Raw genomic sequence first — 27,687 nt, forward strand, 5'->3', positions numbered from 1 at the left:
GGGGGTCAGGTGATTAAAATTGTAATTAATCACATTACTTCACTAGTTAACTCACGATTAATCACAACTTTTATATCTGTTCTAAATGTACAATAATTTTTTTTAGGTTTTCACATTCTTGTTAACAAGAGTTGAAAAAAAGGTTTAACTAAAAGAAATAGACGTCTATAGCCGTCAATGACAGTGAATGAGTTAAGAATGTTACATTTCAATAAATGCACACTGTAAATTTATTTTTTATTTTTTTACCACGTCATTCACAAACGCAACGGCTACTAGATTGGGATTGGATGATCAAGAATGCAGAGGTGGAACTTCCATCGACATGTGCAACAGCTTCCGTCTTAAGCCGTGTTGGCGTCGCTATAGTTTTCATACCACAGCACGCAAACAGAGGTAATTTTTCCCCTGAAAATTTTGTGCGTAACTCGAATTAAAACTGAAATGATTCAGCAAAAACGTACCGCTTCAACGAGGCTGGTGGCGCTTCCTCGCTTCTGGTGGTACTGGCTGTGGAACTCGGGCGGCACCTGCAGGTGAATGGGCGAGTACGTCCTCTGCGTGAACTCGGGGTCGTCGGAGTACCAGGAGCTCTTGCGCACCGATACGTGGCTGCTGGCGGAGCTATCCCTGTGTGGGTGGTCTACGCGGATGAGGGGGGTGTAGTACGGTGACTGGTCTTTACTGGCTGGGGTGGCAGGGGGCGTGGCCCAGGAGCGGGTGGAGCGTGTTGGGGAGAGGCACTGGGCTCTGCTGGAGTCCAGGCCTGCTACGGCCATGACCTAACAAGTGAGGACAGCCAAGGTCATGAAAAACAGAGGAACACTGTATGGCACAGCCCTCCCCCGACCTTAAAGCAGAATTTGCGCTGGCATGTGAATTATTATTATTTTTGTTACCTGGTGCTGCATAAGGTGCAGTGGTAGTGCAGTACGTTGATGTGGAAGCTCATCCTGACTACTCTGCCTGCGCAGACACTCAAAGTTGAAGGACGGCCTCCTGTGACCTGTGGGACATATCACACCCCAAAAAAACAACAAAAAATGTCATCATTTTTTAATAAGAAAAAAATAACATGCTGAAATATTGTACTTAAAACTTAATTCGTGATCTTAGCGTTAAGCTAGCGGACTTTAAAAGCAACCAAAGTATCAGAAAAATGTCTCGATAAGACATTTTTAGAGTCGTATACAGTATATGAAGACAACTTATGAAGCAGGTTCATACCAAGCAACTCTTCAGGCGTGGCAGGGAGCAAACGTCTTTTTGGTGACCTCCTCGAGTCGCGGTAAAGGGGCTGCTCATCGTCGTCATAGTAACTGTCAGGATGATGGTAACCTTTGGGGGTCTCATACTCTGTATCACTGTTTTGGTACCTTGCAACAAATTATACATACAATTCATAACTTTTGATATGTTGCAAAAATGAGCAGAATATTAAGTGCAACTGATCTAATAAGATTTTTTTTTTTCTCCAAACATATTCAAATGTTTAGCCCAGTGAATGTGTTGCTGGCTTACCTGTCTCCTGAAAGCATGCTGTCATCCTCATAAAACTCCTCTCCGCTGAAATACTCCCCGGACAAACGATCTTCATCCAGCTCCTCCTCTCTGCGGATGGTGGGGTGGCGTCTGTCCCCACCGTTGGACCTGAAGGCAAACCAGGGTGCAAGGCTGAGAGTCGGCAGGTGTACTCCATATATGCCAGGCACTGCCATGCAGATATCAGCCTGTATGTGGTTGCAATGTTTCTAAAACCTCATTAAAAGGGGGAGTCAACCCCTCCCCAAATTCTTGACAATAATATGTTCTTTGCAGCCCCACTAGTCTAAATACGGTATGATGTTTAATATTGCGTTAGTGGAATATGAGTTAACCAGCAAAATGCAGCAGTTATATCAGAAGGCGGCCATTTTGCCACTTGCTGTCGAGTGAAAATGGCATCAAAGTTGCTCTGGTCTCAGGTAGCAACCAATCACAGCTCAGCTTCAGAAAACAGGTGAGCTGTGATTGGTCGTTACCTAAGCCATGAGCAACTGTGATGTCATCTTCAGTCGACAGCAAGTGGCAAAATGGCCGCCCTCTGAGATGGATAAAAACAGCTGGATTTTGCTTCATAACTCATATTCCACAAATGTAATATTAATCAGAATGTCATGTTTAAACTCGTGAGGTCACATATAACATATTACTGTCAAGAAATGTTTAAGGTTGACTTCCCCCTTTAAGCGTAAAACTGAGCCAGCCAAAAAGCGGTCATTTATGTCTTAAGGAGATTTTGATGCTTACAAAAAACAATGAAAGCGACCTTGCTGACAGAAGAAGCAGTGACCATCATGGAGCAGTCCTGGGTGATAAAGTATGCCACATGCAGAAGAAAAAACACTTTGGTCTGCGATATGCTGGCCACCTGTCAACATTATTCTCCTTACATAATTGCCACAAAGTTGGACAAGACTTGTACACTAACCATACAAACGACTGGAATTCAGCCTTTCGCCGACCCAAACAATAAAATGAAAGAAACCACAGGGAAATAAAACCCCTTCTTTGCTTGTTACTGCTGGTGTCAAACCTGGAAAAAGAACATACCTAACATAGGTCTCATAGTAGCGCCTTCTGTCCAAGACAGCAGAGGGGAGGCCGAGAGGAAGCATTTTAGTCAGGAAGGAGAAAGGGAGAGAACACAGAGAAAAAACAGGAAAAGAGTGATATATACTGTATATTATACAGCTGCTTACTGTATATCATACAGTATATGGAACATATACAGCACTCTAATATATATGAATGAGGAAGAAAGACCACGATGGTGTACAATTCCATTTTTTTTCAAATTCCCATGATGAGAAAGTATTTTGGAAAAAATGGCAGGAGTGAAATTATCCCATGCGTAGGGTAAAACGGCTGGCTAAACTGAGCACTGGTGGTAACACGTGAAATGAAATGTCAGTGTGATCTAGTGGGGAACAAATAAAGGTTTGTGATTAAAGGTTTGTGAAAATGGGGGAGGCTTGATAAGATGCGGGATTCTAGCCCCCGGAAGCAGTGAAGACAAATGCAGTCATCCGGATATTTGCAGCGGAATTCACTCCATCTTGCACAATAAAGGTGAAGGTGGAATTTGATTTACTTTAATATCCATACATTTTCACTAACATAACCAAAACCAATGCATAACTGAATTGTTAACAACAACGGCAATGCAACCCTAAACTGAAACTATGGCAGTTAATTACTGTTTATCCTCAAATAGCGACTTCTTCTCTAAGAGATGTTGTGCCTCAACTAGTCTATAGAATGAATAAACACCTCTCCCCAAATAGATACCTCTTCTCGGGAGGAACAAAAAAAAGAAGTTATTTCTTTAGACAAACCACAGTTAAAAAATAATCAAATGTGTGTTTTCACAGCATTTGTGTGAAAATTCGATATTTGAAGGACTACCACTCCCGAAGTCGATGCTAATTTCTTTTTAGCATTTGAATGGGATCCTCCATTCACTTTAGCATTAGCGCTAGGCTAGCGCAAAAAAAAAAAAAACGAAGTATGTTTTGTATTTAAATATACAATGTATGTAATTCTTCTTGTTGTGTGTTTAGTTTTACGTTTAACTCCAACTGGGGTGTCATTAAATAGTTTAATTGACGCATAGGGACGGCAGAATCACATTGATTTGCTCCGGGTTTGCTACTTGCAACACGGTGCATTCAGGATTCTTTAACAACCTAGGGAACTTGTAAACGCACAACGCCATTCTGCACATTCTTCGGTTATTACATTTTAAATACCAAGAGAAGCCAAAATCTAAATCATGATATCATTTTGATTAATCTTCCAGCCCTAGACAGCCATCCGGTGATAGGAACAACACAACACAAGTCCACAAATGACTGCTGCAGAAAGGATTCATGTGTTGGTACCTTTGAGCCTGTGGGGTCTGGGCCTTTTCATAGTCATAGTAGGATCCGCGATGACCCGGGTAGCCATTGGGAGGGGCGTGTTCATAGTAGCGATGGTGCCCCCCGTTGGGTAAACTGGACTTGTTGGCATTGTTGAGGTTGATGTTGGTGGATTTGGGAGACTTGCTGTAGGAGTTGTTGTGGTGGCGGTGGTGGTGATGATGGTGGTGGTGATGGTGACGGTGGTTGGCGTGGGACATGGCGTTGGCTCGGGAAAGCCGGCCCACCGGTTGCTCCATGTGAGCGTAGTGAGGGGGCGGCTGCACCTGCAGAGGCCGCTGCGTCGCGTTGGTCTGGTGGCCGTTGGATCGGCGATGGCCTCCGTTCATCAGGTGGTTGCCAAACAGTCCGCCATTACGCTGCCAACGAATACGCACAATGACGCCTGCAACACTTTCATTACTTTCAATACAGAAAATTTGATGTTAAGTCTGATTTCAGAATTGATATGGGCGAAATAGGAAGCTGACTTATGGGTGCATGGTTTGTGTGGAAAAAATGATTTATTTTTGGTTTTGAATTAGAAATGGCAAAAAAAAAGAAAAGCTCAAAAGACAGCCAAACAATACATGGTTAAAACTACATAAGTTTGGAGTGTTTTTCTTCTATTTTTTTTTTTTGTCAGATTGGCTTTACTCTAAATTACGATGTATAAGTATCATTGACCTATTACATAATATACACTATATGGACATAAGTGTGGGGACACTTGACAATTACACTTTCAAGAAGTTAAAAAATTACAACAGCTTTAAGGAACAATTCCTTGGGAATTGTCATACATTCAGCCAAAAGAACATTCACAAGGACAGTTAGCTAAACCTGAGAGAAGGCAAAGCTTGCCAACAGTTCCAGTTCATTCCAGAGGTGTTTTATAGATGTATCTGCTAAAAGCCTCACTGAAAATAGATGCTACTTTGTGTAGCAAATTTCTTATGTGTTATATGTTTGAGCTGTGAAAATATATCTGCTTAAAGTCACTGGCGGCTAAAATATACCCCACCAGGGCATCGCAGGAGTTCCCACACTCCGATGAGAGAAGCTAGCTGTAAGCTAGCTGGCGAGCTAACATGCTTGCGGGGCTCCTCTAGGCTAGCGGATCGGTAACGGGCTCGTTCGTGGCACCAGATCCTTCCTTGGGAATTTAAATAACGACAGTGAGCTGTTCTATAAATAGTGGAATCTAAGGAAGATTCATTTTCGGGGTGTAGTCATAGCTAGCAAGCTAACTGCATGCTGTAGAGGTAGAAATGGGCCTAGAACTAACTTTAGCTTTGACCCCCCCCCCCCCTTCAAAACAATCTGGAAAATTCAAATTCAGTACTATGTATTTTCAGTCTTTGCAAATTTTCAGCACGTACAGTGTAATATATTTAAATACAAATACATAATTTCATTTCACAGGGCTTGTAATTGATTAATTCATTGATTGAGCTTTGTGTCTTACAACTTACGTCCATATAGTGAAAATGATGTGTCATGTCACAAACTATGGAGGACCAAAAATGCCAAAATTCAAAATGACTAAATAAAAAAAAATGATAAATGACTTAAAGTGTAAATAAAAACGGATATAAAAAATATAATTCGAAAAAAATGGAAATAAAAACAGCAATATATATATATATATATACACACACGCACATTTGTATTTAATTTTTTAATTCTATTTTTAACATTTGTTTTTATTTGCACTTTTAGTCATTTCTTAATTTTTTTATTTAGTCATTTATTTTGGCAGTTTTGGTCCATACTGCCAGGTCGAAATGTTATTCAAATGAGAGGGCGGTCCTAAGTTATTTAATCATTTATTTATTTTGAATTTTGGCAATTTTGGTCCTCCATAACAAACATCCCTATCAGGTAAAATCAAACCAGTTACCCTATATATTTCCTCGTCTTCCTCTGGTATAAAGTCTACTAGTTCATCATCCTGCAGGTCACATGATATCGCTCTGCGAATTTCGGGCCCAATATCATGGAGCGTGCGGAGGCCAGCCTGTAACCATGACAACAAAAGGGCTAAGCACTGCTGCTGAGGACTTTGTCTCACAGCTCAAAAAAAAAGGAAAATTGGACATCTTAAAGCCACAACCGCACACACACGCCTTTTTGAGTTTGTGACACCTGACATTGACGGTGCAGACAGACACGCACAGACAGACGGACAGATGTGCTCAGCTGATTGTGACCTGCTCTCATTGATTTGTAGATAAATAATTCAGGCTATACTGAAGATGCCTTAATCAATGGCCTTAAAGCAGATTTATCTGCCTGATGTTGACATATGGCGACAGTGAGTGCAGCCATACATTTACCGCCCACTTTATTAGGTACACCGGCACAATGCAATGAGAGCAATTTAAAGGAAAAATACTTAAATTTTGTTGCCATTGCCTTGAAAATTATTTAACAATGTGGTTCTCGTTTTGCTTTGGCACAGAACTCAAGTGCATTGTTACAAAACTACAACCAATAATAATTATGGGCCTGCTAAGCGGAGCAAGCAGCAGCAAAGCTGCTGCTTGCGGAGCAAGCAGGCACATATTACTATCCACCCTAGAAAAGGGTTTATTATTATGGGCCTGCTAAGCGGAGCAAGCAGCAGCGAAGCTGCTGCTTGCGGAGCAAGCAGGCACATATTACTATCCTAGAAAAGGGGTTTATTATGGGCCTGCTAAGCGGAGCAAGCAGGCACATATTACTATCCACCCTAGAAAAGGGTTTATTTTTATTTTTTTTATATTTTATTCCACCGACTTTTCCGCAAAAATGCGGCCCGTACCGTAGATCGCACCGGCACGAATGAGGTATCAAACGATGCGGCTCGATCTGACTCGGTGCGGCATTATTTTTCTAAGAATTCCCAGTTACCATGGCGACGCTATTCCCAAAAAACTCCCAAATAAAGTCCCATAGGAATGAATGGGAATCCGAAAGAGATCAACTCCAATCAAGCACCTTTTTCAAAGAAACGCTGCGCGCGCATACATTAACCGACCGATATGAAAAATAGCTCATTTTGTTGGAATTTTTGTCATCTTTAGCTCAGTGTCAAAAAAAAATTTAAGGAATGAAAGCTCTCCCCCCTGTGAGGGTTCAAAGACAGTGAGCAAAGGGGTGAAAGTCGCCTTTCTTGCATCAGTTAGAGTGTGACTAATTAAGGTCTGAGTGGTGGGAACCAAAAAATATATTTCCAAAAGTTTCACTTCAACTCGTCACCATGGCCACAATCTTTGCTCACTAGACATCAAATTCGCACATTTTGTAGCCACAAGCCTCTGCTTTCTGAAGAACTAAGTTTTATTTGGCTACGGTGTCATTTAGTACCTTTATTTTCACTTTAAACGAGGAGAAGTCGCACTATTTTGATCTCTTTTCAATGTAATTTTCGCCGTTTTTCCCTCTTCATTTTCGATCAATCATAAGTTTTCAACCTGCTCTCATTTGGTCATTTTTCATCCGATTAAAAAACTGAGAACATGCTCGCGTTCCCCAAACCCTTGCCGTTCTAACGAGCCATTTCTGGAATCTGCATCTTCAACCGTTAAGTCGCGAGAGGCTTTTGTTTGAGGTGAGCGTAATCCTATACAAATCAATGGAGTGTTGGTGCGTGACGTCTCCTCACAACTTAAAATCAAATGTGTGTGCGTGAATGTGCATGTTTTGTAAAGGGGCAGTGAGATACTGTTAATTATGGTAGATTCCACATTTCTTGACCGATTTCAATGGTTTGAATTTTAAACTGTTCAGCTCATTGAAATGTTACTTAAAATCAAATGTGTGTGCGTGAATGTGCATGTTTCTTAAAGGGGCAGTAACATATTGTTGATTATGGTTAACTTTTACATTTCTTGAGCGATTTCAATGGTTTAAATTTTAAACTGTTCAGCTCATTGAAATGTTGGTTAAAATCAAATGTGTGTGCGTGAATGTGCATATTTCTTAAAGGGACAGTAAGATACTTTATTTGATCTTGATTATGGTTAACTTGCACATTTCTTGAGCGATTTCAATGGTTGAAATGTTAAACTGTTCAGCTCATTGAAATGTTAGTTAAAATCAAATGTGTGTGCGTGAATGTGCATGTTTCTTAAAGGGGCAGTAACATACTGTTGATTTTGGTTAACTTCCACATTTCTTGAGCGATTTCAATGGTTGAAAGTTTAAACTGTTCAGCTCATTGAAAAGAGTTAGCAGGCCCATTCAAAATTTCCGCGGGAATTTTTCTAGTTTTTTTTTTTATATTATCTTCCACCGACTTTTCCGCAAAAATGCGGCCCGAACCGTAGATCGCACCGGGACAAAAGAGGTATCAAACGATGCGGCTCGCTCTGACTCGCTGCGCTATTATTTTTATAAGAATTCCCAGTTACCATGGCGACGCTATTCCCAAAAAACTCCCAAATAAAGTCCCATAGGAATGAATGGGAATCCGAAAGAGATCAACTCCAATCAAGCACCTTTTTCAAAGACACGCTGCGCGCGCATACGTTAACCGACCGATATGAATTTTAGCTCATTTTGTTGGAATTTTTTTCATCTTTAGCTCAGTGTCAAAAAAAAAATTAAGGAATGAAAGCTCTCCCCCCTGTGCGGGTTCAAAGACAGTGAGCAAAGGGGTAAAAGTCGCCTTTCTTGCATCAGTTAGAGCGTGACTAATTAAGGTCTGAGTGGTGGGAACCAAAAAATATATTTCCAAAAGTTTCACTTCAACTCGTCACCATGGCCACAATCTTTGCTCACTAGACATCAAATTCGCACATTTTGTAGCCACAAGCCTCTGCTTTCTGAAGAACTAAGTTTTATTTGGCTAAGGTGTCATTTAGTACCTTTATTTTCACTTTAAGCGAGGAGAAGTCGCACATTTTTGATCTCTTTTCAATGTAATTTTCGCCGTTTTTGCCTCTTCATTTTCGATCAATCATAAGTTTTCAACCTGCTCTCATTTGGTCATTTTTCATCCGATTAAAAAACTGAGAACATGCTCGCGTTCCCCAAACCCTTGCCGTTCTAACGAGCCATTTCTGGAATCTGCATCTTCAACCGTTAAGTCGCGAGAGGCTTTTGTTTGAGGTGAGCGTAATCCTATACAAATCAATGGAGTGTTGGTGCGTGACGTCTCCTCACAACTTAAAATCAAATGTGTGTGCGTGAATGTGCATGTTTTGTAAAGGGGCAGTGAGATACTGTTAATTATGGTAGATTCCACATTTCTTGACCGATTTCAATGGTTTGAATTTTAAACTGTTCAGCTCATTGAAATGTTAGTTAAAATCAAATGTGTGTGCGTGAATGTGCATGTTTCTTAAAGGGGCAGTAACATACTGTTGATTTTGGTTAACTTCCACATTTCTTGACCGATTTCAATGGTTGAAATTTTAAACTGTTCAGCTCATTGAAATGTTGGTTAAAATCAAATGTGTGTGCGTGAATGTGCATGTTTCTTAAAGGGGCAGTAACATACTGTTGATTATGGTTAACTTTTACATTTCTTGAGCGATTTCAATGGTTTAAATTTTAAATTGTTCAGCTCATTGAAATGTTGGTTAAAATCAAATGTGTGTGCGTGAATGTGCATGTTTCTTAAAGGGGCAGTAATACTTTTAGTTGATTATAACTTCCACATTTCTTGAGCGATTTCAACGGTTGAAATTTTAAACTGCTCATTGAAAAGAGTTGCAAGAGTTAGCAGGCCCATTCAAAATTTCCGCGGGAATTTTTCTAGTTATGGGCCTGCTAAGCGGAGCAAGCAGCAGCGAAGCTGCTGCTTGCGGAGCAAGCAGGCACATATTACTATCCTAGAAAAAAGGGTTTATTGTTGCGTTTATTATTATATCATCTTCCACGATTTTTCCGCAAGAATGCGGCCCGTACCGTAGATCGCACCGGCACGAATGAGGTATCAAACGATGCGGCTCGATCTGACTCGGTGCGGCATTATTTTTCTAAGAATTCCCAGTTACCATGGCGACGCTATTCCCAAAAAACTCCCAAATAAAAGTCCCATAGGAATGAATGGGAAAAGGAAAGACAAAATCACACATCAAGCACCTTTTTCAAAGAGATGCTGCGCGCGCATACGTTAACCGATTGATATGAATTTTAGCTCATTTTGTTGGAATTTTTCCCATCTTTAGCTCAGTGTCAAAAAAAAAATTAAGGAATGAAAGCTCTTCCCCCTGTGCGGGTTCAAAGACAGTGAGTGTAATCGCCACTCTGATACCCAATTAAGCTTTCAGTGACGGGAACCAAAAAATCTATTTCCAAAAGTTTCACTTCAACTCGTCACCATGGCCACAATCTTTGCTCACTAGACATCAAATTCGCACATTTTGTAGCCACAAGCCTCTGCTTTCTGAAAAACTAAGTTTTATTTGGCTAAGGTGTCATTTAGTACCTTTATTTTCACTTTAAGCGAGGAGAAGTCGGACTTTGGCGCCTATCTCCTCCATGTAAATTTCGCCGTTTTTTCCCTCTTCATTTTCGATCAATCATAAGTTTTCAACCTGCTCTCATTTGGTCATTTTTCATCCGATTAAAAAACTGAGAACATGCTCGCGTTCCCCAAACCCTTGCCGTTCTAACGAGCCATTTCTGGAATCTGCATCTTCAACCGTTAAGTCGCGAGAGGCTTTTGTTTGAGGTGAGCGTAATCCTATACAAATCAATGGAGTGTTGGTGCGTGACGTCTCCTCACAACTTAAAATCAAATGTGTGTGCGTGAATGTGCATGTTTTGTAAAGGGGCAGTGAGATACTGTTAATTATGGTAGATTCCACATTTCTTGACCGATTTCAATGGTTTGAATTTTAAACTGTTCAGCTCATTGAAATGTTACTTAAAATCAAATGTATGCGCGTGAATGTGCATGTTTCTTAAAGGGGCAGTAATACTTTTAGTAGATTATGGTTAACTTCCACATTTCTTGACCGATTTCAACGGTTGAAATTTTCAACTGTTCAGCTCATTGAAAAGAGTTGCAAGAGTTAGCAGGCCCATTCAAAATTTCCGCGGGAATTTTTCTAGTTTTTCAACTTATTATATTATCTTCCACGGGTTTTTCCGCAAGAATGCGGCCCGTACCGTACATCGCACCGGGACAAATGAGGTATCAAACGATGCGGCTCGATCTGACTCGCTGCGGCATTATTTTTATAAGAATTCCCAGTTACCATGGCGATGCTATTCCCAAAAAACTCCCAAATAAAAGTCCCATAGGAATGAATGTGAAACCGAAAGACATCAACTCCAATTCAAGCACCTTTTTCCAAGACACGCTGCGCGCGCATACGTTAACCGATTGATATGAATTTTAGCTCATTTTGTTGGAATTTTTCCCATCTTTAGCTCAGTGTCAAAAAAAAATTTAAGGAATGAAAGCTCTTCCCCCTGTGCGGGTTCAAAGACAGTGAGTGTAATCGCCACTCTGATACCCAATTAAGCTTTCAGTGACGGGAACCAAAAAATATATTTCCAAAAGTTTCACTTCAACTCGTCACCATGGCCACAATCTTTGCTCACTAGACATCAAATTCGCACATTTTGTAGCCACAAGCCTCTGCTTTCTGAAAAACTAAGTTTTATTTGGCTAAGGTGTCATTTAGTACCTTTATTTTCACTTTAAGCGAGGAGAAGTCGCACATTTTTGATCTCTTTTCAATGTAATTTTCGCCGTTTTTCCCTCTTCATTTTCGATCAATCATAAGTTTTCAACCTGCTCTCATTTGGTCATTTTTCATCCGATTAAAAAACTGAGAACATGCTCGCGTTCCCCAAACCCTTGCCGTTCTAACAAGCCATTTCTGGAATCTGCATCTTCAACCGTTAAGTCGCGAGAGGCTTTTGTTTGAGGTGAGCGTAATCCTATACAAATCAATGGAGTGTTGGTGCGTGACGTCTCCTCACAACTTAAAATCAAATGTGTGTGCGTGAATGTGCATGTTTTGTAAAGGGGCAGTGAGATACTATTAATTATGGTAGATTCCACATTTCTTGACCGATTTCAATGGTTTGAATTTTAAACTGTTCAGCTCATTGAAATGTTGCTTAAAATCAAATGTGTGTGCGTGAATGTGCATGTTTCTTAAAGGGGCAGTAACATACTGTACATTATGGTTAACTTGCACATTTCTTGAGCGATTTCAATGGTTGAAAGTTTAAACTGTTCAGCTCATTGAAATGTTGGTTAAAATCAAATGTGTGTGCGTGAATGTGCATATTTCTTAAAGGGACAGTAAGATACTTTATTTGATCTTGATTATGGTTAACTTCCACATTTCTTGACCGATTTCAATGGTTGAAAGTTTAAACTGTTCGGCTCATTGAAAAGAGTTAGCAGGCCCATTCAAAATTTCCGCGGGAATTTTTCTAGTTTTTTTTCTTCTTATTATTCTTTAATCTTCCGCGTTTTTTCTGCTAAAATGCGGCCCGTACCGTAGATCGCACCGGGACAAAAAAGGTATCAAACGATGCGGCTCGATCTGACTCGGTGCGGCATTATTTTTCTAAGAATTCCCAGTTACCATGGCGACGCTATTCCCAAAAAACTCCCAAATAAAGTCCCATAGGAATGAATGGGAATCCGAAAGAGATCAACTCCAATCAAGCACCTTTTTCAAAGACACGCTGCGCGCGCATACATTAACCGACCGATATGAAAAATAGCTCATTTTGTTGGAATTTTTGTCATCTTTAGCTCAGTGTCAAAAAAAAATTTAAGGAATGAAAGCTCTCCCCCCTGTGCGGGTTCAAAGACAGTGAGCAAAGGGGTAAAAGTCGCCTTTCTTGCATCAGTTAGAGCGTGACTAATTAAGGTCTGAGTGGTGGGAACCAAAAAATATATTTCCAAAAGTTTCACTTCAACTCGTCACCATGGCCACAATCTTTGCTCACTAGACATCAAATTCGCACATTTTGTAGCCACAAGCCTCTGCTTTCTGAAGAACTAAGTTTTATTTGGCTAAGGTGTCATTTAGTACCTTTATTTTCACTTTAAGCGAGGAGAAGTCGCACATTTTTGATCTCTTTTCAATGTAATTTTCGCCGTTTTTGCCTCTTCATTTTCGATCAATCATAAGTTTTCAACCTGCTCTCATTTGGTCATTTTTCATCCGATTAAAAAACTGAGAACATGCTCGCGTTCCCCAAACCCTTGCCGTTCTAACGAGCCATTTCTGGAATCTGCATCTTCAACCGTTAAGTCGCGAGAGGCTTTTGTTTGAGGTGAGCGTAATCCTATACAAATCAATGGAGTGTTGGTGCGTGACGTCTCCTCACAACTTAAAATCAAATGTGTGTGCGTGAATGTGCATGTTTTGTAAAGGGGCAGTGAGATACTGTTAATTATGGTAGATTCCACATTTCTTGACCGATTTCAATGGTTTGAATTTTAAACTGTTCAGCTCATTGAAATGTTACTTAAAATCAAATGTGTGTGCGTGAATGTGCATGTTTCTTAAAGGGGCAGTAACATATTGTTGATTATGGTTAACTTTTACATTTCTTGAGCGATTTCAATGGTTTAAATTTTAAACTGTTCAGCTCATTGAAATGTTACTTAAAATCAAATGTGTGTGCGTGAATGTGCATGTTTCTTAAAGGGCCAGTAACATATTGTTGATTATGGTTAACTTTTACATTTCTTGAGCGATTTCAATGGTTTAAATTTTAAACTGTTCAGCTCATTGAAATGTTGGTTAAAATCAAATGTGAGTGCGTGAATGTGCATGGTTCTTAAAGGGGCAGTAATACTTTTAGTAGATTATGGTTAACTTCCACATTTCTTGAGCGATTTCAATGGTTGAAAGTTTAAACTGTTCAGCTCATTGAAAAGAGTTAGCAGGCCCATTCAAAATTTCCGCGGGAATTTTTCTAGTTTTTCTTCCATATATTATCTTCCACCGACTTTTCCGCAAAAATGCGGCCCGAACCGTAGATCGCACCGGGACAAATGAGGTATCAAACGATGCGGCTCGCTCTGACTCGCTGCGCTATTATTTTTCTAAGAATTCCCAGTTACCATGGCGACGCTATTCCCAAAAAACTCCCAAATAAAGTCCCATAGGAATGAATGGGAATCCGAAAGAGATCAACTCCAATCAAGCCCCTTTTTCAAAGACACGCTGCGCGCGCATACGTTAACCGACCGATATGAATTTTAGCTCATTTTGTTGGAATTTTTGTCATCTTTAGCTCAGTGTCAAAAAAAAATTTAAGGAATGAAAGCTCTCCCCCCTGTGCGGGTTCAAAGACAGTGAGTGAAATATCCTTTATCCCATGTGTGTGTATTGCATGAGCTAGAGCGGACCAATTAAGAAACAGAGTGAAGACAGAGAAAAAAATTGATTTCAAGTTTCACTTCAACTCGTCACCATGGCCACAATCTTTGCTCACTAGACATCAAATTCGCACATTTTGTAGCCACAAGCCTCTGCTTTCTGACAAACTAAGTTTTATTTGGCTAAGGTGTCATTTAGTACCTTTATTTTCACTTTAAGCGAGGAGAAGTCGCACAATTTTGATCTCTTTTCAATGTAATTTTCGCCGTTTTTCCCTCTTCATTTTCGATCAATCATAAGTTTTCAACCTGCTCTCATTTGGTCATTTTTCATCCGATTAAAAAACTGAGAACATGCTCGCGTTCCCCAAACCCTTGCCGTTCTAACAAGCCATTTCTGGAATCTGCATCTTCAACCGTTAAGTCGCGAGAGGCTTTTGTTTGAGGTGAGCGTAATCCTATACAAATCAATGGAGTGTTGGTGCGTGACGTCTCCTCACAACTTAAAATCAAATGTGTGTGCGTGAATGTGCATGTTTTGTAAAGGGGCAGTGAGATACTGTTAATTATGGTAGATTACACATTTCTTGACCGATTTCAATGGTTTGAATTTTAAACTGTTCAGCTCATTGAAATGTTACTTAAAATCAAATGTGTGTGCGTGAATGTGCATGTTTCTTAAAGGGGCAGTAAGATACTTTATTTGATCTTGATTATGGTTAACTTGCACATTTCTTGAGCGATTTCAATGGTTGAAAGTTTAAACTGTTCAGCTCATTGAAAAGAGTTAGCAGGCCCATTCAAAATTTCCGCGGGAATTTTTCTAGTTGCTATATTGAATTGTGCAAGTGTGCCTCAAGTTGTGGCCATGGAGTGTATACTGTGCATTTGTGTGGAACAGAAAACAAGCTTTGGAGGTGAATTTGATGAGCTGATGGGTGAAGTGTGTTGCACGGGAATCCTGCGAGACGATGGCACACGCTTAACATCAACATGTGTGACATTAAAAGAAACAGGGACACAAATTAGAGCGCCGCGCCGCGTAACTAGCAAAACATATCCATACTGTACAGCGAGATGAATGTCCTGCTGGATCACAAACCATAACATTAGCACACTTGATGATATTTGAATGAAATGCACACAAACACGTTATACACACAACATCGGAGCGCTTTGAAAATGTTTTCACACGAAGACGTGACCTGGCTTCGCTTCGCTCACACACCGAGTCCCAACTGGACCTGGAAGAGACTCACCTGCAGTGCGATGGCTGTGCTGTTCTGGGAGGGGTGTGCACCCACCAGGCCTTCCTCTTTACGTTTCTTGAATTTCCTAAAGTAGTCCTGTATCAGGAAGGTGGCATAGAACTTCCCCACGGTTACCTCATCATCTGAGTGAACAGACCACACAAATGCTTCCTGTGTCAGCTGGTCGGCACACACAAAACCACATGCGGATGAGGGGAGGGGGGGGGGGGGGGTCGTCCCCTCCCACGTTATTTTTGCTTTAGCACCACAGGCCTGCAGATAAGTGATTTTAAGATCAATTGATATACATCTATATTGAAGGTGTATATACACATCATCATCAACCAAAATTCATATTAAAAAAAGAGAAAATTAATTGTTTACAGTGTTGTTAAACTTGAGTTTGTTTTGAGATTTGTGCTGCAAATGATCCTCTACGGTACAAAATTCACCGGAAATGTTATGGTTAAAATTTAGAAAAAAAGAGGGAAGCTAGCATATAGAGATGTTCGATAGCACTTTTTTTTTTTAGACCCATACACAGTATGAGTACGCGTCTCTTGAGTACCTTTACCACTAGTACTTTTGATAAATAACATTTCCAAAACAATGACAATTAATATTAAAGAAAGGCCTTTTTGTCCCAATATATAATTTTTACTTATAATTGCAAAAAAATTGTGGCAAATTTCTATTCTTCTCATTTCTAGTTTCTGATCTTCAAACGACCGCTAGAGGGCAGCATTGTACCAATACCTTGAAATAAGGCTAGGTATTGGTAATCACACGTCCCTGCTAGTATGTGTAGTGTCTAAATTTGGACAATTAATAAATGACCTCTTTGGAATAGGTGATAAAGATAATACGTGAAAAACGTAATAGCTATTAAAGCGCTCATGATATAATACTGATATAGTATATTTTAATATAATACTGAACATCTTTATTTTTTTTGGACCAATCATATTTCTTCAGAATCACTAGTGTTGGCCGATTTCACTTTAAATGAATCACTAATATGGCCTTTTCTTTAACCAATCAGATTTCAAATCCATCCTCACAGGGACAGAATGCTGGCCCTCAATAATGTCAGCATTTTCCTGTCTAGTGATTGGTTGGTTAGAGCACATCAAATTTGGACTACCAAAACATCACTGTATCATGTCATTTAATAATCAGCATCTATGGTGAGTTTGATGTATTTTATTTCAACGTTTAATGCTATTTAATGTTATTTAATAAACATTGATTCAGAACTGCTCCAGATAGTAGCTGTTATATGAAATTTTTGTATTGATAGTTTCGAACATAACGTGAGCAACATCATTGTGACAAACTCCAACTTTAAATTAATTTAAATTAAAGTAATAGCATTAGGGGGAAATAAATGATGACGATTATTGTATAAAATGTCATTTGTTTTTGAAAGTGTTACCAATTTGATAAGATATGAACAATTATTTAAAAATTGTGTCTTATGTTGCATTTCATCAGTAATGCTCGAGGCAAAGTATGCACACATGAAAGAGTGTTTTCGTGGATATTTGATGTGCACGAGTGTGTGAGAATCATTGTGAAGCTGGGGTCTGGATCACTTTAAGCAAGCACGCTGGGGACAGACATCAGAGAGAGCGAGAGAGAGAGAGAAAGAGAGGCAACTCTAGTTCCATGCCACCACCCTAAAACAGAACTGCTTCAGAATATTCTGAAGTGCTTCAGAGAATTGGACACACACAGAGATATAAGTGAGTGAGGAGGAACAGATGAGAGAAACAGAGGGAGACACAAAAAAGTCAGAACGCCTGGTTGTCTACAAGGCCATGCAAGCCCGACATCAGCAGCCTCCGTCAGGATCCGCGACAGGAGAAGAGTGGGTTGAAAACACACGGACAGCAAACAAACTGAAACCAGGAGAAGATGAGCAGCAACACTGTGATACATAAACGACATTGTGAGAGAATCTGTGTGTGCAGGCACATGCACAGAAATAAATACACAAGTTAAATACATTCGACTGTTTTTTTAAATTAATTGTATGAATAATTTGGGCAGTGGATGCTTGAGCACTTGCCCCCAAAAATATCTGTGCATGTGCCTATACGTGTGTGAGTCGACAATTTTCCTGCCAGAAGCATGCAAGGTGAGTGTGACTGACCACCAGCAGGGGGCACTACTTGATCCAGCAGCTTCATGCTGGTTCTCTTCCAGATTTTCTTAATTACAGCTCGAAGCTCCTCATTGGCCTGCTCCAGATTACCTGCAGCACAACCGCAATCCATTTCTTGAGACATAAACTTTGGTTGAAATTAAAAGTAATCTATTCCTTAGTATTTGGCCATCAAGTGATCAAGTGGTGATTTTCACCTTCAGTTTTTATCTTGAGGGCTGTTCGCACCAGTGCAAAAAGAGTAGCATTAAACATGACCGTGCCATCGCTGTTGAGAGGCATATTCATGGCGACCAGTCTCTAAAATGGGAGAGAAGACAAAAGAGAGTATATTATATTAAACTGCCTGAAAATTAAACACAACATTCGGTACACCTGCTAAAGTGCAACGTGATCATACAAAAATTCTGCTTTTACAAAGTTAACCAAGTTAAGTTGACCAACCCAACAATGAAGAGAGGTGTTCCTAATTTTTGCCTCTTTATATTCCGAAATAAAGTTGAAAACGTTTTGGAGTATCTTGCACGTTAACTTCATTTTAATGCAACCGAACAAAATAAAAAATATTGTTAAAATAATGTAACAATCTTTTTAAAAAAAGAAAGAAAAAGATTAGCTTTCGGAAGCGTATTTTTTTGGACTACAAGTCGCAAGCGAGTTCCTTTTAGATTTTAAACTACAGGGTAAAAAATATTTTATTTAAAATGGCTTACCTTAACTAGAATTGCATGTCACATTGTGGCCAAAGGTAGAAATTGCTGTGGTGGATGCCACATGCTAAATTAGCGAACTAGCTACAGAGACGGTTCCTTCCTTTGTTTCCGTGAGAGCAGTAGCAAACTAATGATATAGGTCACACATTAGTTGCCATGACTACTGCTTCTTTTTCTTCTTCTTCCGTTTCTACCTCTACTTCCTTTTGGCAGACGGCAAATACTTTTGGTGCATTACCGCCACCTTCTTTGGCATGCTACTGTCCTTTGTCTCGATTCCTGCGTGTGCTTTTCTGTGTACTTTGGTTTCCTCCCACATTCCAAAAACATGCACATTAGGTCAATTGGAGATTCTAAACTTTCCGAAGGTGTGAATGTTAATGATTTCGGGGGGTAATTGGCTGGCAACCAGTCCAAGGTCAACCCCAACTTTTGTCCAAAGTCATCTGGGATATTTTCCAGCTCACTCGTAACTATTAATTAACTGTAACTTGTGATTAACATAGAAGGCATAGACAATGGATGGATTGATTGAGTTGTATTCGGTGCAGGTGTATCTAATGTTGTGGCCTTTTTGAAGCGCGACAATAAAAAGAGAAGTGAAAGGAGACCTTGCAAGCCACTCGATGAGGACACAGTTTGCCAAAGCCAAGAGGAGGCTGAATTCGTCGAAGAAGTGTTACCACGTCTAGATGTTTGATTCTTCCCCTTGGTGAACAGAAAATACAATATAAACCAAGGAGAAAAATAGTTGCAAACAGATATCAAGGAAATATGAACTGAAAACATACTTGGCCTCCGGGTCGTACTCGGACCAAATTCTCTTGAATTCATCCAGGTGGTGTGGCCCAAGAATGGACCAATCCCGTGTCAAATAGTCAAAGTTGTCCATGATGACGGCCACAAACAAATTGATAATCTGGACGACCACAAAAAGATGCGCAATATGATACACAGAGAAGGTTGTCAGTCATTTTAAGGTTAATGCAGTTCTAGACTAGAGATGTATATGATATACCAAAAAGGCGCAGAGCATATAGAAGGTGATGAAGTAAATGATTGCAAATCCACTGCCACATGTCATCTCCTCCCCGGGGTTGTAGTCCGACTCGGGGTCACACAGCTTTCCCGGCATGCAGGCCAACATGATCTCTTGCCAAGCCTCTCCAGTGGCACATCTGGAAAACCAACATCAACGACATGCAGTCAAGGTTTGAAAAAACTATTTTAAGGTCAGTTGATAAAATCTTTCAGACCTGAAGAGGAGGAGCACGGCCTGAGGGAAGGTCTGGAAGTTATTGTTTCTGTTGATGTGCGTGCCATCCACCATGGCAACTTTTCCAAAGACCTAATAGAGATTTATTGGGTCCATAAATGTAGTAGGGGAAAATATGTTGGTGGTATCATGTCATGTACCAACCTGCATCCCAATGACAGCATAGATGAAGAACAGCATAGCAATCAGAAGAGCAACGTATGGCAGAGCCTAAAAGAAATTAAAAGAGAGTAAGAATAACAGAAACATAAGATATATAAACGTATTTAACGAATAATATAACAAATTTGTCTGTCAGGAATGGCATTTATAGTATTTATAATTACGGGTATAAAAATGTGTAAATTCATTTTGAGTTAATTTAAAGTGCCTTTAACACCACACATTTTATTAATATGCGATTAATGACCGCCCCTTACTTAGAAAGCCTGTACTAGGGGAATTCCAGTTGCAAATTTTGACACATCCATGTCAAAATTTTGCAGTGAGTTAATAATAATGCACATATTTGTGGAGACTGGGGTCAAGTTGTATTTTACAATTTAAAAAAAATTGCAGAATTAAAGGTTAATGTTAAAGGTTAAAGTACCACTGATTGTCACACCCATCTAATTGGGGTGAAATTAGTTTTCCGCTTTTGACCCATTCACTGAAGGAGCGGTGAGCAGCAGCAGGGGCTTGCGCTCGGGGATCATTTGCTGATCTAACTAATTTCACAAGTTAATTCACGTTAAAGATTAGATAGCTCTTAATATGAAAAGAAAACTGCACTGAGCTGTCACCAATGTCTTACAAATGCAATTATGCCATCTAGTGGCAGGGAAAATGACCTCGACACAAATACATTTTAATTTTATAATTTAAAATAATTGTAACACAATTTTATGAATTATTATGAAATTATTGTATCAAAGACTAAAAATATTTCTATTAGTTTAATATTTTTCCTCACTTTTATGTTAACAGTATGAAAACTTCGAAAAATATTTTACTGTACATTTTATTGTACATTTAGAACAGACATAAAATTAGCAATTAATCATTATTAATTCAATAATTGTTAATTATTGAATTTGAATTTTTTTTTACCGCCTGAAACCCCAATTTATAATACACATATAGAACTATACAAATAAAAACAATCAGTCACATGAAAACATACAATAGGCTACAAGCACAACTTTAAAAAAAGAAAATCAAGATAATACATATCATATTTTGCCATTGGTTGTAGTAAACTTAACCAAGAGCTCACCTGGAAGGATTTGATGAAGGTCCAAAGAAGAGTGCGGATGCCCTCCCCTCTGCTGAGCAGCTTGACGAGTCGCATGACTCGGAAGAGACGGAAAAATGTGATAGAGATACGGGCGCTGTCCTCCGTATTCTGGGAAAAAAATAAAAATAAATCAGAGGCAGAAGTGGCCGCAGAACGGGACGCGGGAGCCCTGCCTGTACAGGGCAGGATGAGAAGTTGTGAACTCAGGAGCAGAAACATATGAGCTGGGAGAGCAGCACTGCGTGTTGAAAAGAGAATTTGAATGAGATTTTATGTGGCCACATTTCCACCAAACAGTACACTTTAGTATGTGTCTGCCAAACATAAATTTGATTTAATATCTTTATTCAGTTTGGTGTGAAAGTTACAGACACAAATGGTGCCATGAGACTTTTTGGCACCTACCTTTGTGATAGCAAACAGTTGTAGTACACTATTGTAGTAATAGGGTGGAGCTAGAATCTAGACTGACTGTTGATTGGTCAATTTACACGGCATTGAAATATGACAGCCCATCACTACCTTATGCTAATGCAGTAGTAAACTCATAGTTTCATTAAATTTTTGCATGACAAACACTTTTAAGAAATAAATATAAAACCATCAAATGAAAACTGTAATGTAAAAAATGTGAGTTTAGACTACAGTTAGCCCAAATTGTATTGATTTTCTCTTCTGCGTTAAATTGATTGCAATGCTTTCCTTCATGCCATTTATATCATGAAAATGTGGCTATATATTCTGTATTTGATAAAAAGCAGTGGAACTACAGCTCATATATTTCCGTCGACCCGGGTCCAAAGCACTTCCAGCAGTGGTGTCACTGCAGTGACCTACGAGGAGAGGAAGCAAGGAGGCAGGCATGCTGGAGAAAACCTTGCCATACTTGACAGGACATGTCTGCACAAGCATGGCACCCTCACTCCAGAGTCACTGCATGCAGAGTCACAGTGGGACCAACCCGAAAGCGGGTCGGCCAGGAGGTTGCCTTAATCCCGGGAAGGGCGGGGGGGAATCATCCATGAGTAACTACCCCACATAAGTGCGAGGCAGAAACCATGTAAGAAGTGTCAACACTACAAACGTGAGAAGCTGGTACAGAAAACCAGCTGCCACCTCACAGGGGGGGACACGCGCCGCCACGTTTGAGTGACACACGCTCCTTATAGAAATAACTACTTACAAAAAATTCTAGAAGACAGATGAGCAAAATAAACAAGAAGAGAGGAAATCCAAATTAGGGCTGGACGATTATGGAACAAAAATAATAATCACGATTATTTTGATTGCGATTGAAATCAATCATTTCAAAACTTAGTATTTATTCAACTACTAAAACTCAACTCCTCAAACTGTCACATTTGTATCCTTGAATTTTGAGGAAAGGAACATTCCTTGAATCCTTGAAATCCAACTTTAAGGACAATGAGAAAACAAATGAGTAAGAAAGTAGAATAAGAATACACTGTACCAAAATAAGAGCCATTTTTTAAAAACTGTAAAAACAAATACCGGCTGTTCCTGCGCGTGTCGGCCTCTAGGGGGCAGTGGGGGGCCATGCGTGCAAAGAGTACACGCTAACAATGAGATAGAAGAAAGTTGCAACGGAACTCTATTATAACTCATTTTGCCTTTTAGTTGTGTTATCTTACCTGTGTGTTTGTGTTTCTACAGTGTTTGTGTGTGAATATTTGTTATTTGAAAGAATATCACTCCCGAAGTCAATCCGTTAGCATGTCAATGGGATCCTCCATTGAATTTTGCAGTAGCGCTACCAATGATTTAAAAACGAAGCTTGTTTTGTATTTAAATATACAACGTGTGTAATTGATCTTTGTGTGTTTTTGGTTTTACAGTAAAGTCCAACTGGTTGTCATTAAACAACATAAAGGACGATTACGGACGGCAGAATCACACATGATACATGCTTGCTAGGCAAGCAACATGGTGCATTCAAGGTACTTTCACAATGTTGGGAATTTATAAACGTACCGTGTCGTTCAGCACATTAATCGTTTTTCTTCGATTACAACCTTTTAAAAATCAAGGGAAGCCAAAATCGAAATCACAATTAAATTTTGACCAATAGTCCAGCCCTAATCAAAATACAGGAAATGAAAACCTTAGTATGAGAACAGAAACCTGAATTAAGATAAGAAAGAGAAAAGAAAAAAATATATGGAAAGGCCCTAAGAAGAGGGGGTTGGAGGTGTAGCATCTTACCCCCAGTTCATCCACCTGAGGAGTCTCTGTTGGCTTTAAAATCAAAGACCTGTATTAATGACTTATTCAGATCCTGAAGGTCCCACACACATTGACCCAATCAACACTTGCACATGTACACAATGATTAAATAGGCTACAACATATTTGTCATGACAGAGACAGAACAGAGTCACCACTGGCCTCGCACACAGCTGTAAACTGACAGGACAACATTGTGTATGCACTATGGAAGACTGGCACACCACAGGTTAACATTCTATATGGGACCGAACCAGAGCAAGTCACAAAGACAGACAACAAGGGAATCACTTAGAACCGTGAGACCGGCACACAACTTTATCACCCCGCGGGAATGACCTAGAACTGCAGTAGGGCTCCATGAGATGTGATGTGATGCATTCATGTCAAGGTCCAGTGATATTCATAACTAAACTGCGACTTTGACTTGATTCTTTAAGAAACATTTGTCAGCCACGACATGGAACATCTTGCAATCCAGTTGGATTCCATGCAAGATGTGTGTCAATAATTATGCCTTTACAAAGAGAATAGTTGAATACATTGTTTTGCTTGCCTCTGTTATTCGCAAAAAAAAATAAAAAATCACTTTGCGCTTTGGGGGTTCTCTGTGCGAAAAAGGTTTAAAATAAAAAAATGTCATCTTTGTAAAGGCAATGACCCCCTCATTGGTTGTCATTTCCCCCCCTACGGGTGTACCTAATGTTTTGGCCAATGAATGTACCGTATACAAATAATCTCTCGGCATCTGAAATGCTATTTGCTGTTGTGATGTAAATGATGTTTGCAGAGTCCAACAAAGTCTAAATGCAATTGGAGAGTTATTACATACGTCAATACTCACACAGGATCCACACACATACGCAGTCAATATATGCAATTCATGCCATAAAAAGGAAGTATTCGGCGAGCACTTGTTCACACAGTCCGGGTGCAAAATCAAAAACATCAACAACAGTGGTGAGCTTGAACCTGACGTCAGCCTCGGATCAAACAAAGCAAAAATATAAATCAAGAAATGAACGTCAAAATTCCCCTCCAGACAGACGTGGCTTCATTCAAATCACGGACTCAAATCTGTCTGTGTGAGGAGCAGACAATTTTAAGAGTTTAGCTTGAGGAGGTTCTTTAGGTAATCCTGGCCACGGCATCCATGGAGCATGCATCCAGCACGCACACTAGGGCTGAACAATTCAGAGCAATTGTCTAATTGAGATGTTTTTTTTTTTTGCAATTCAATACGCGATACATTTTTCAAGGTTCTCTTCCCATTTACTTCAAATCTGAAACACAATAAGCAATATCACATTTATGATACATAAATGTTTTGGTCTTATATGTTAGGCTTATGCTAAAAAAAAGGCAAAATAAGAGAGATTATATTTACTATACATTTGGAGTCACAGTCTCTTAAGCGTTCCCTACAGCAACTTCACTACATTCTACAAAACAAGTGTGGCGCAATCGTAAGTTAACTCATTTACTGCCATTGACGGTTATAGACGTCAAATATTCATTTGAACTATTTCTATTAGTTTAACATTTTTTTCCACTTTTGTTAACAAGAGTATGAAAACCTATAATTTTTTTATTGTACATTTAGAACAGATTTAAAATTTGTGATTTATCATGAGTTAACTCGAGAAGTCTTGCAATTAATTACGATTAAAAAATGTAATCGCCTGACGCTCCTAATTTTTTGAACTCGCATCAAGCGATTACATTTTGTAATTGTAATTAATCGCATGACTTCAATCGTTAATTCAAGATTAATCATACATTTTATATCTGTTTTAAATGTACAATAAAAAAAAATTCTAGGTTTTCATACTCTTGTTAACAAAAGTGGGAAAAAATGGTAAACTAATAGAAATAGTTCAAATGAATGTTTGACGTCAATTGCTGTCAATGGCAGTGAATGAGTTAATAAGTAATAAGTCAGATCTGAACATATATAGACACTAAACAAATAAATAAAAAATATACATATATAAAAACAAAGCTTACCAACCGACCGAAATGAAGCATTTTTACCAGCAAATTACTACATTGCTATGTCAGTTTGAATTTGATTTATTGTTCAGCCCTAATGTACTACACGCAATGAGGAGCGACCGTTCGTTCGACTCTTAGCAATGCAGCAAACTCATGCACGTGCCCTGCAGCGGGGGCGTCGTCGCACGGCAGGGGGAGAGAGACGGGAGGAAGGAAGGGAAGATATTTTGGGACAGAGAGGAGAAACTGGGCTGGAATTTGTGAAAAGGTGGTGGTGGGGGGGGGGGGGGTGAAGATGTATTCATGCACCTGACTGGGGTCTACACACCTGCGCTACACATGAGTTCCATTGTGAGCTTTAAGAGCTCACTACAGGAAGACAGAACAAAACACAGGACAATCACTCACAGAGACACAAACACAAGATCAGCAAAGAACCTCAAACTCAGCTCTTTTTGGTCTCAAAGGACACAAGTCTTACCTGAGAAGAAATGCTTACGACTGTTGGTATATTCAGCTGTAAAATTATTATTATACTACCCAAAAAATGACCTCACCAACCACTATATTAGGCACAACTGCACAGTCTAATCTAATGAGATCCAAGACTATACTATCTACAAAATATACATACAGATTTTTTTGATACAACATTTAAATTGGATCCCATAATGCAGTTGCACCTAACCAAGTTATGATTCTGGTGCGTCACACATCTCAAATTCACATAGGATAAACTTTCTGCTCAGGGCCATTTCTGTCTGGAGGTAGTATTTGAAGGATGCGGCGAGGAGAAGGAGGGAAGGAGAAAGGAAGGACAAACGGCACAAAAAGAAACAAACTGACCGGAGGGGAATGGAGTGGGTGGCCAAGGGCCATCTGGGAGAGGCGGGACATGGAAAAGATGTTAGCTAATGATGTTCGCTGAGGCTTCCCAGCATGCATTTGGAGAGGACGCAAACATCAACAAGTCATGACTAGAATGCACTGTGACAGGCAACTAGGGAATAAATACAGTGGGCACAGGGAAGTCATGATTAGACCACATTCAAATAAAATAAAGAATATTGCGCTACTGCATAACTGAAACTAAAATGTAAGATGAGAAAACACTACTTGTCAAATGTAAAGTAACTTTTATAAGTTTCTAATTTGACTTTTTGTACAGTGGTGCTTTGAGATAATATATTTTGTGACCAGATCATCTTTCCCCATTTAGAAGAATGGAAATGCTATTAATACATTCCAGCCTTCCCCCAAAACCAACAGCAGAACTCTAGAATGTTGGAATTACTGTAATAAAACATAAAGCAATAACATAATTGAATAGAATGTAAAAAATTAAACTGTTGTTTTGGGGTTTTTTTTTTTTGCTTCACTTCAATGGACATTGTGCTGCTCCTATTGGTTTGTGTGCCCTGACCACAAGGGGGCAGTGTAATATAACTTAGTGACACTCATGAAGAAGTTTCTCAATAAGCTACTATATTATTAGCCATTTTTTCCAAAGGTCAACAATTTGAAAAAAGAAAAATAGATTTTTATACTGATCCAAACTAAAATTGGCATGCTGATTCTAAAATTGCAGTCCGTTTTTCTTTATAGCAATTATTTTTTATCTCCACAGCAGTTCAGCAAAATTGGCTATACAGTAGTAAGAAGAGCTACAATTGGACTCATCTACAGCTACGTGGCCACTTTCTGTGCAGCAAAAAAAGTCAAAGAAAATGCGGTGAGAGGTGTGCTCAGCTCCCACTAGAGGTCAGTACTATCAATATCTGCAAACAGAAAGCTAGCATAGTAGCAATTAAGAAGATTAGCACTGGCTTTTCTCTTAACTGAAGTCAAAGATCCGCTAAGCGATGCCTTATATCTTGAATAAGTTGAAAGTCAGGTTACACATAAGTCAAGGCACCACTGGAACTTTTCTGAAACACTTTGAATTGCAGTTCATTAAGTAACTTTTTATTGTACCTACATGGCAATTGGTCAAGGATGTTTAAACAATAATTAACTATTTATAAAGTATTATAAAGTTATATCACAGAGAAAATTAAAATCTTTTTTGTTATTTCTTGTGAACAAAATGACTTCAAAACCTCAACAAATTCATACTAGCCACTTGAAATAGAAATGATTGATTCCCGCTATGTTTGACTACCAAGGGTCCACTGTATGCCGTACATTTTCAAACCTCATTACCTTTCAAATTAGCCAAGAGACATGACTACACGATGCGGTATGATCCGACACACACACAGAACAACAACCGCATGCAATGTGAGCCACATAAAACAATATTCGATGGAAATTGCCTCACAGGAAACATTACAAAAGCCCTTATGAAGCTAGCGTCATGTTCCAACACTCGAGAAACACAAGATACTGAAGTACACATTCAACTCACATTATCATACAATACATGCATAAATCACCAAAACTTGAATTAATCTGTTGTACACTCGTGCAGACACTCAATGACGGAACATGACATGAAATATGTCTTCAAAAAACAGCACTGCAACT

At 39.4% G+C, this 27,687-nt stretch overlaps 1 protein-coding gene across 12 annotated transcripts in view; it reads right to left on the reverse strand.

Annotated features, from left to right (window-relative positions):
• Positions 1–27,687, reverse strand: part of cacna1da (calcium channel, voltage-dependent, L type, alpha 1D subunit, a) — an 82,491-nt gene that overhangs the window by 4,221 nt on the left and 50,583 nt on the right. For 7 of the 12 annotated variants that reach the window (XM_086086225.1, XM_086086219.1, XM_086086223.1 and 4 more), the window contains 17 exons: positions 23,147–23,179; positions 20,903–21,031; positions 19,792–19,857; positions 19,628–19,719; positions 19,390–19,549; positions 19,163–19,290; positions 18,983–19,079; positions 17,856–17,958; positions 17,647–17,748; positions 15,501–15,634; positions 5,845–5,961; positions 3,924–4,321; positions 2,593–2,619; positions 1,522–1,650; positions 1,228–1,376; positions 900–1,006; positions 465–782 (listed from right to left, as the gene is read on the reverse strand). In XM_086086225.1, the coding sequence (XP_085942351.1) occupies positions 465–782; positions 900–1,006; positions 1,228–1,376; positions 1,522–1,650; positions 2,593–2,619; positions 3,924–4,321; positions 5,845–5,961; positions 15,501–15,634; positions 17,647–17,748; positions 17,856–17,958; positions 18,983–19,079; positions 19,163–19,290; positions 19,390–19,549; positions 19,628–19,719; positions 19,792–19,857; positions 20,903–21,031; positions 23,147–23,179 (2,289 nt within the window). The remainder of the gene's footprint in view (positions 1–464; positions 783–899; positions 1,007–1,227; positions 1,377–1,521; positions 1,651–2,592; positions 2,620–3,923; positions 4,322–5,844; positions 5,962–15,500; positions 15,635–17,646; positions 17,749–17,855; positions 17,959–18,982; positions 19,080–19,162; positions 19,291–19,389; positions 19,550–19,627; positions 19,720–19,791; positions 19,858–20,902; positions 21,032–23,146; positions 23,180–27,687) is intronic. The other 5 variants (XM_086086221.1, XM_086086216.1, XM_086086214.1 and 2 more) reach the window with 4 other exon arrangements.

The sequence above is a fragment of the Leptonotus elevatus genome, chromosome 10, assembly GCF_054856555.1.
Source record: "Leptonotus elevatus isolate MCC_2025b chromosome 10, RoL_Lele_1.0, whole genome shotgun sequence".
Taxonomy (NCBI): Eukaryota; Metazoa; Chordata; class Actinopteri; order Syngnathiformes; family Syngnathidae; genus Leptonotus; species Leptonotus elevatus.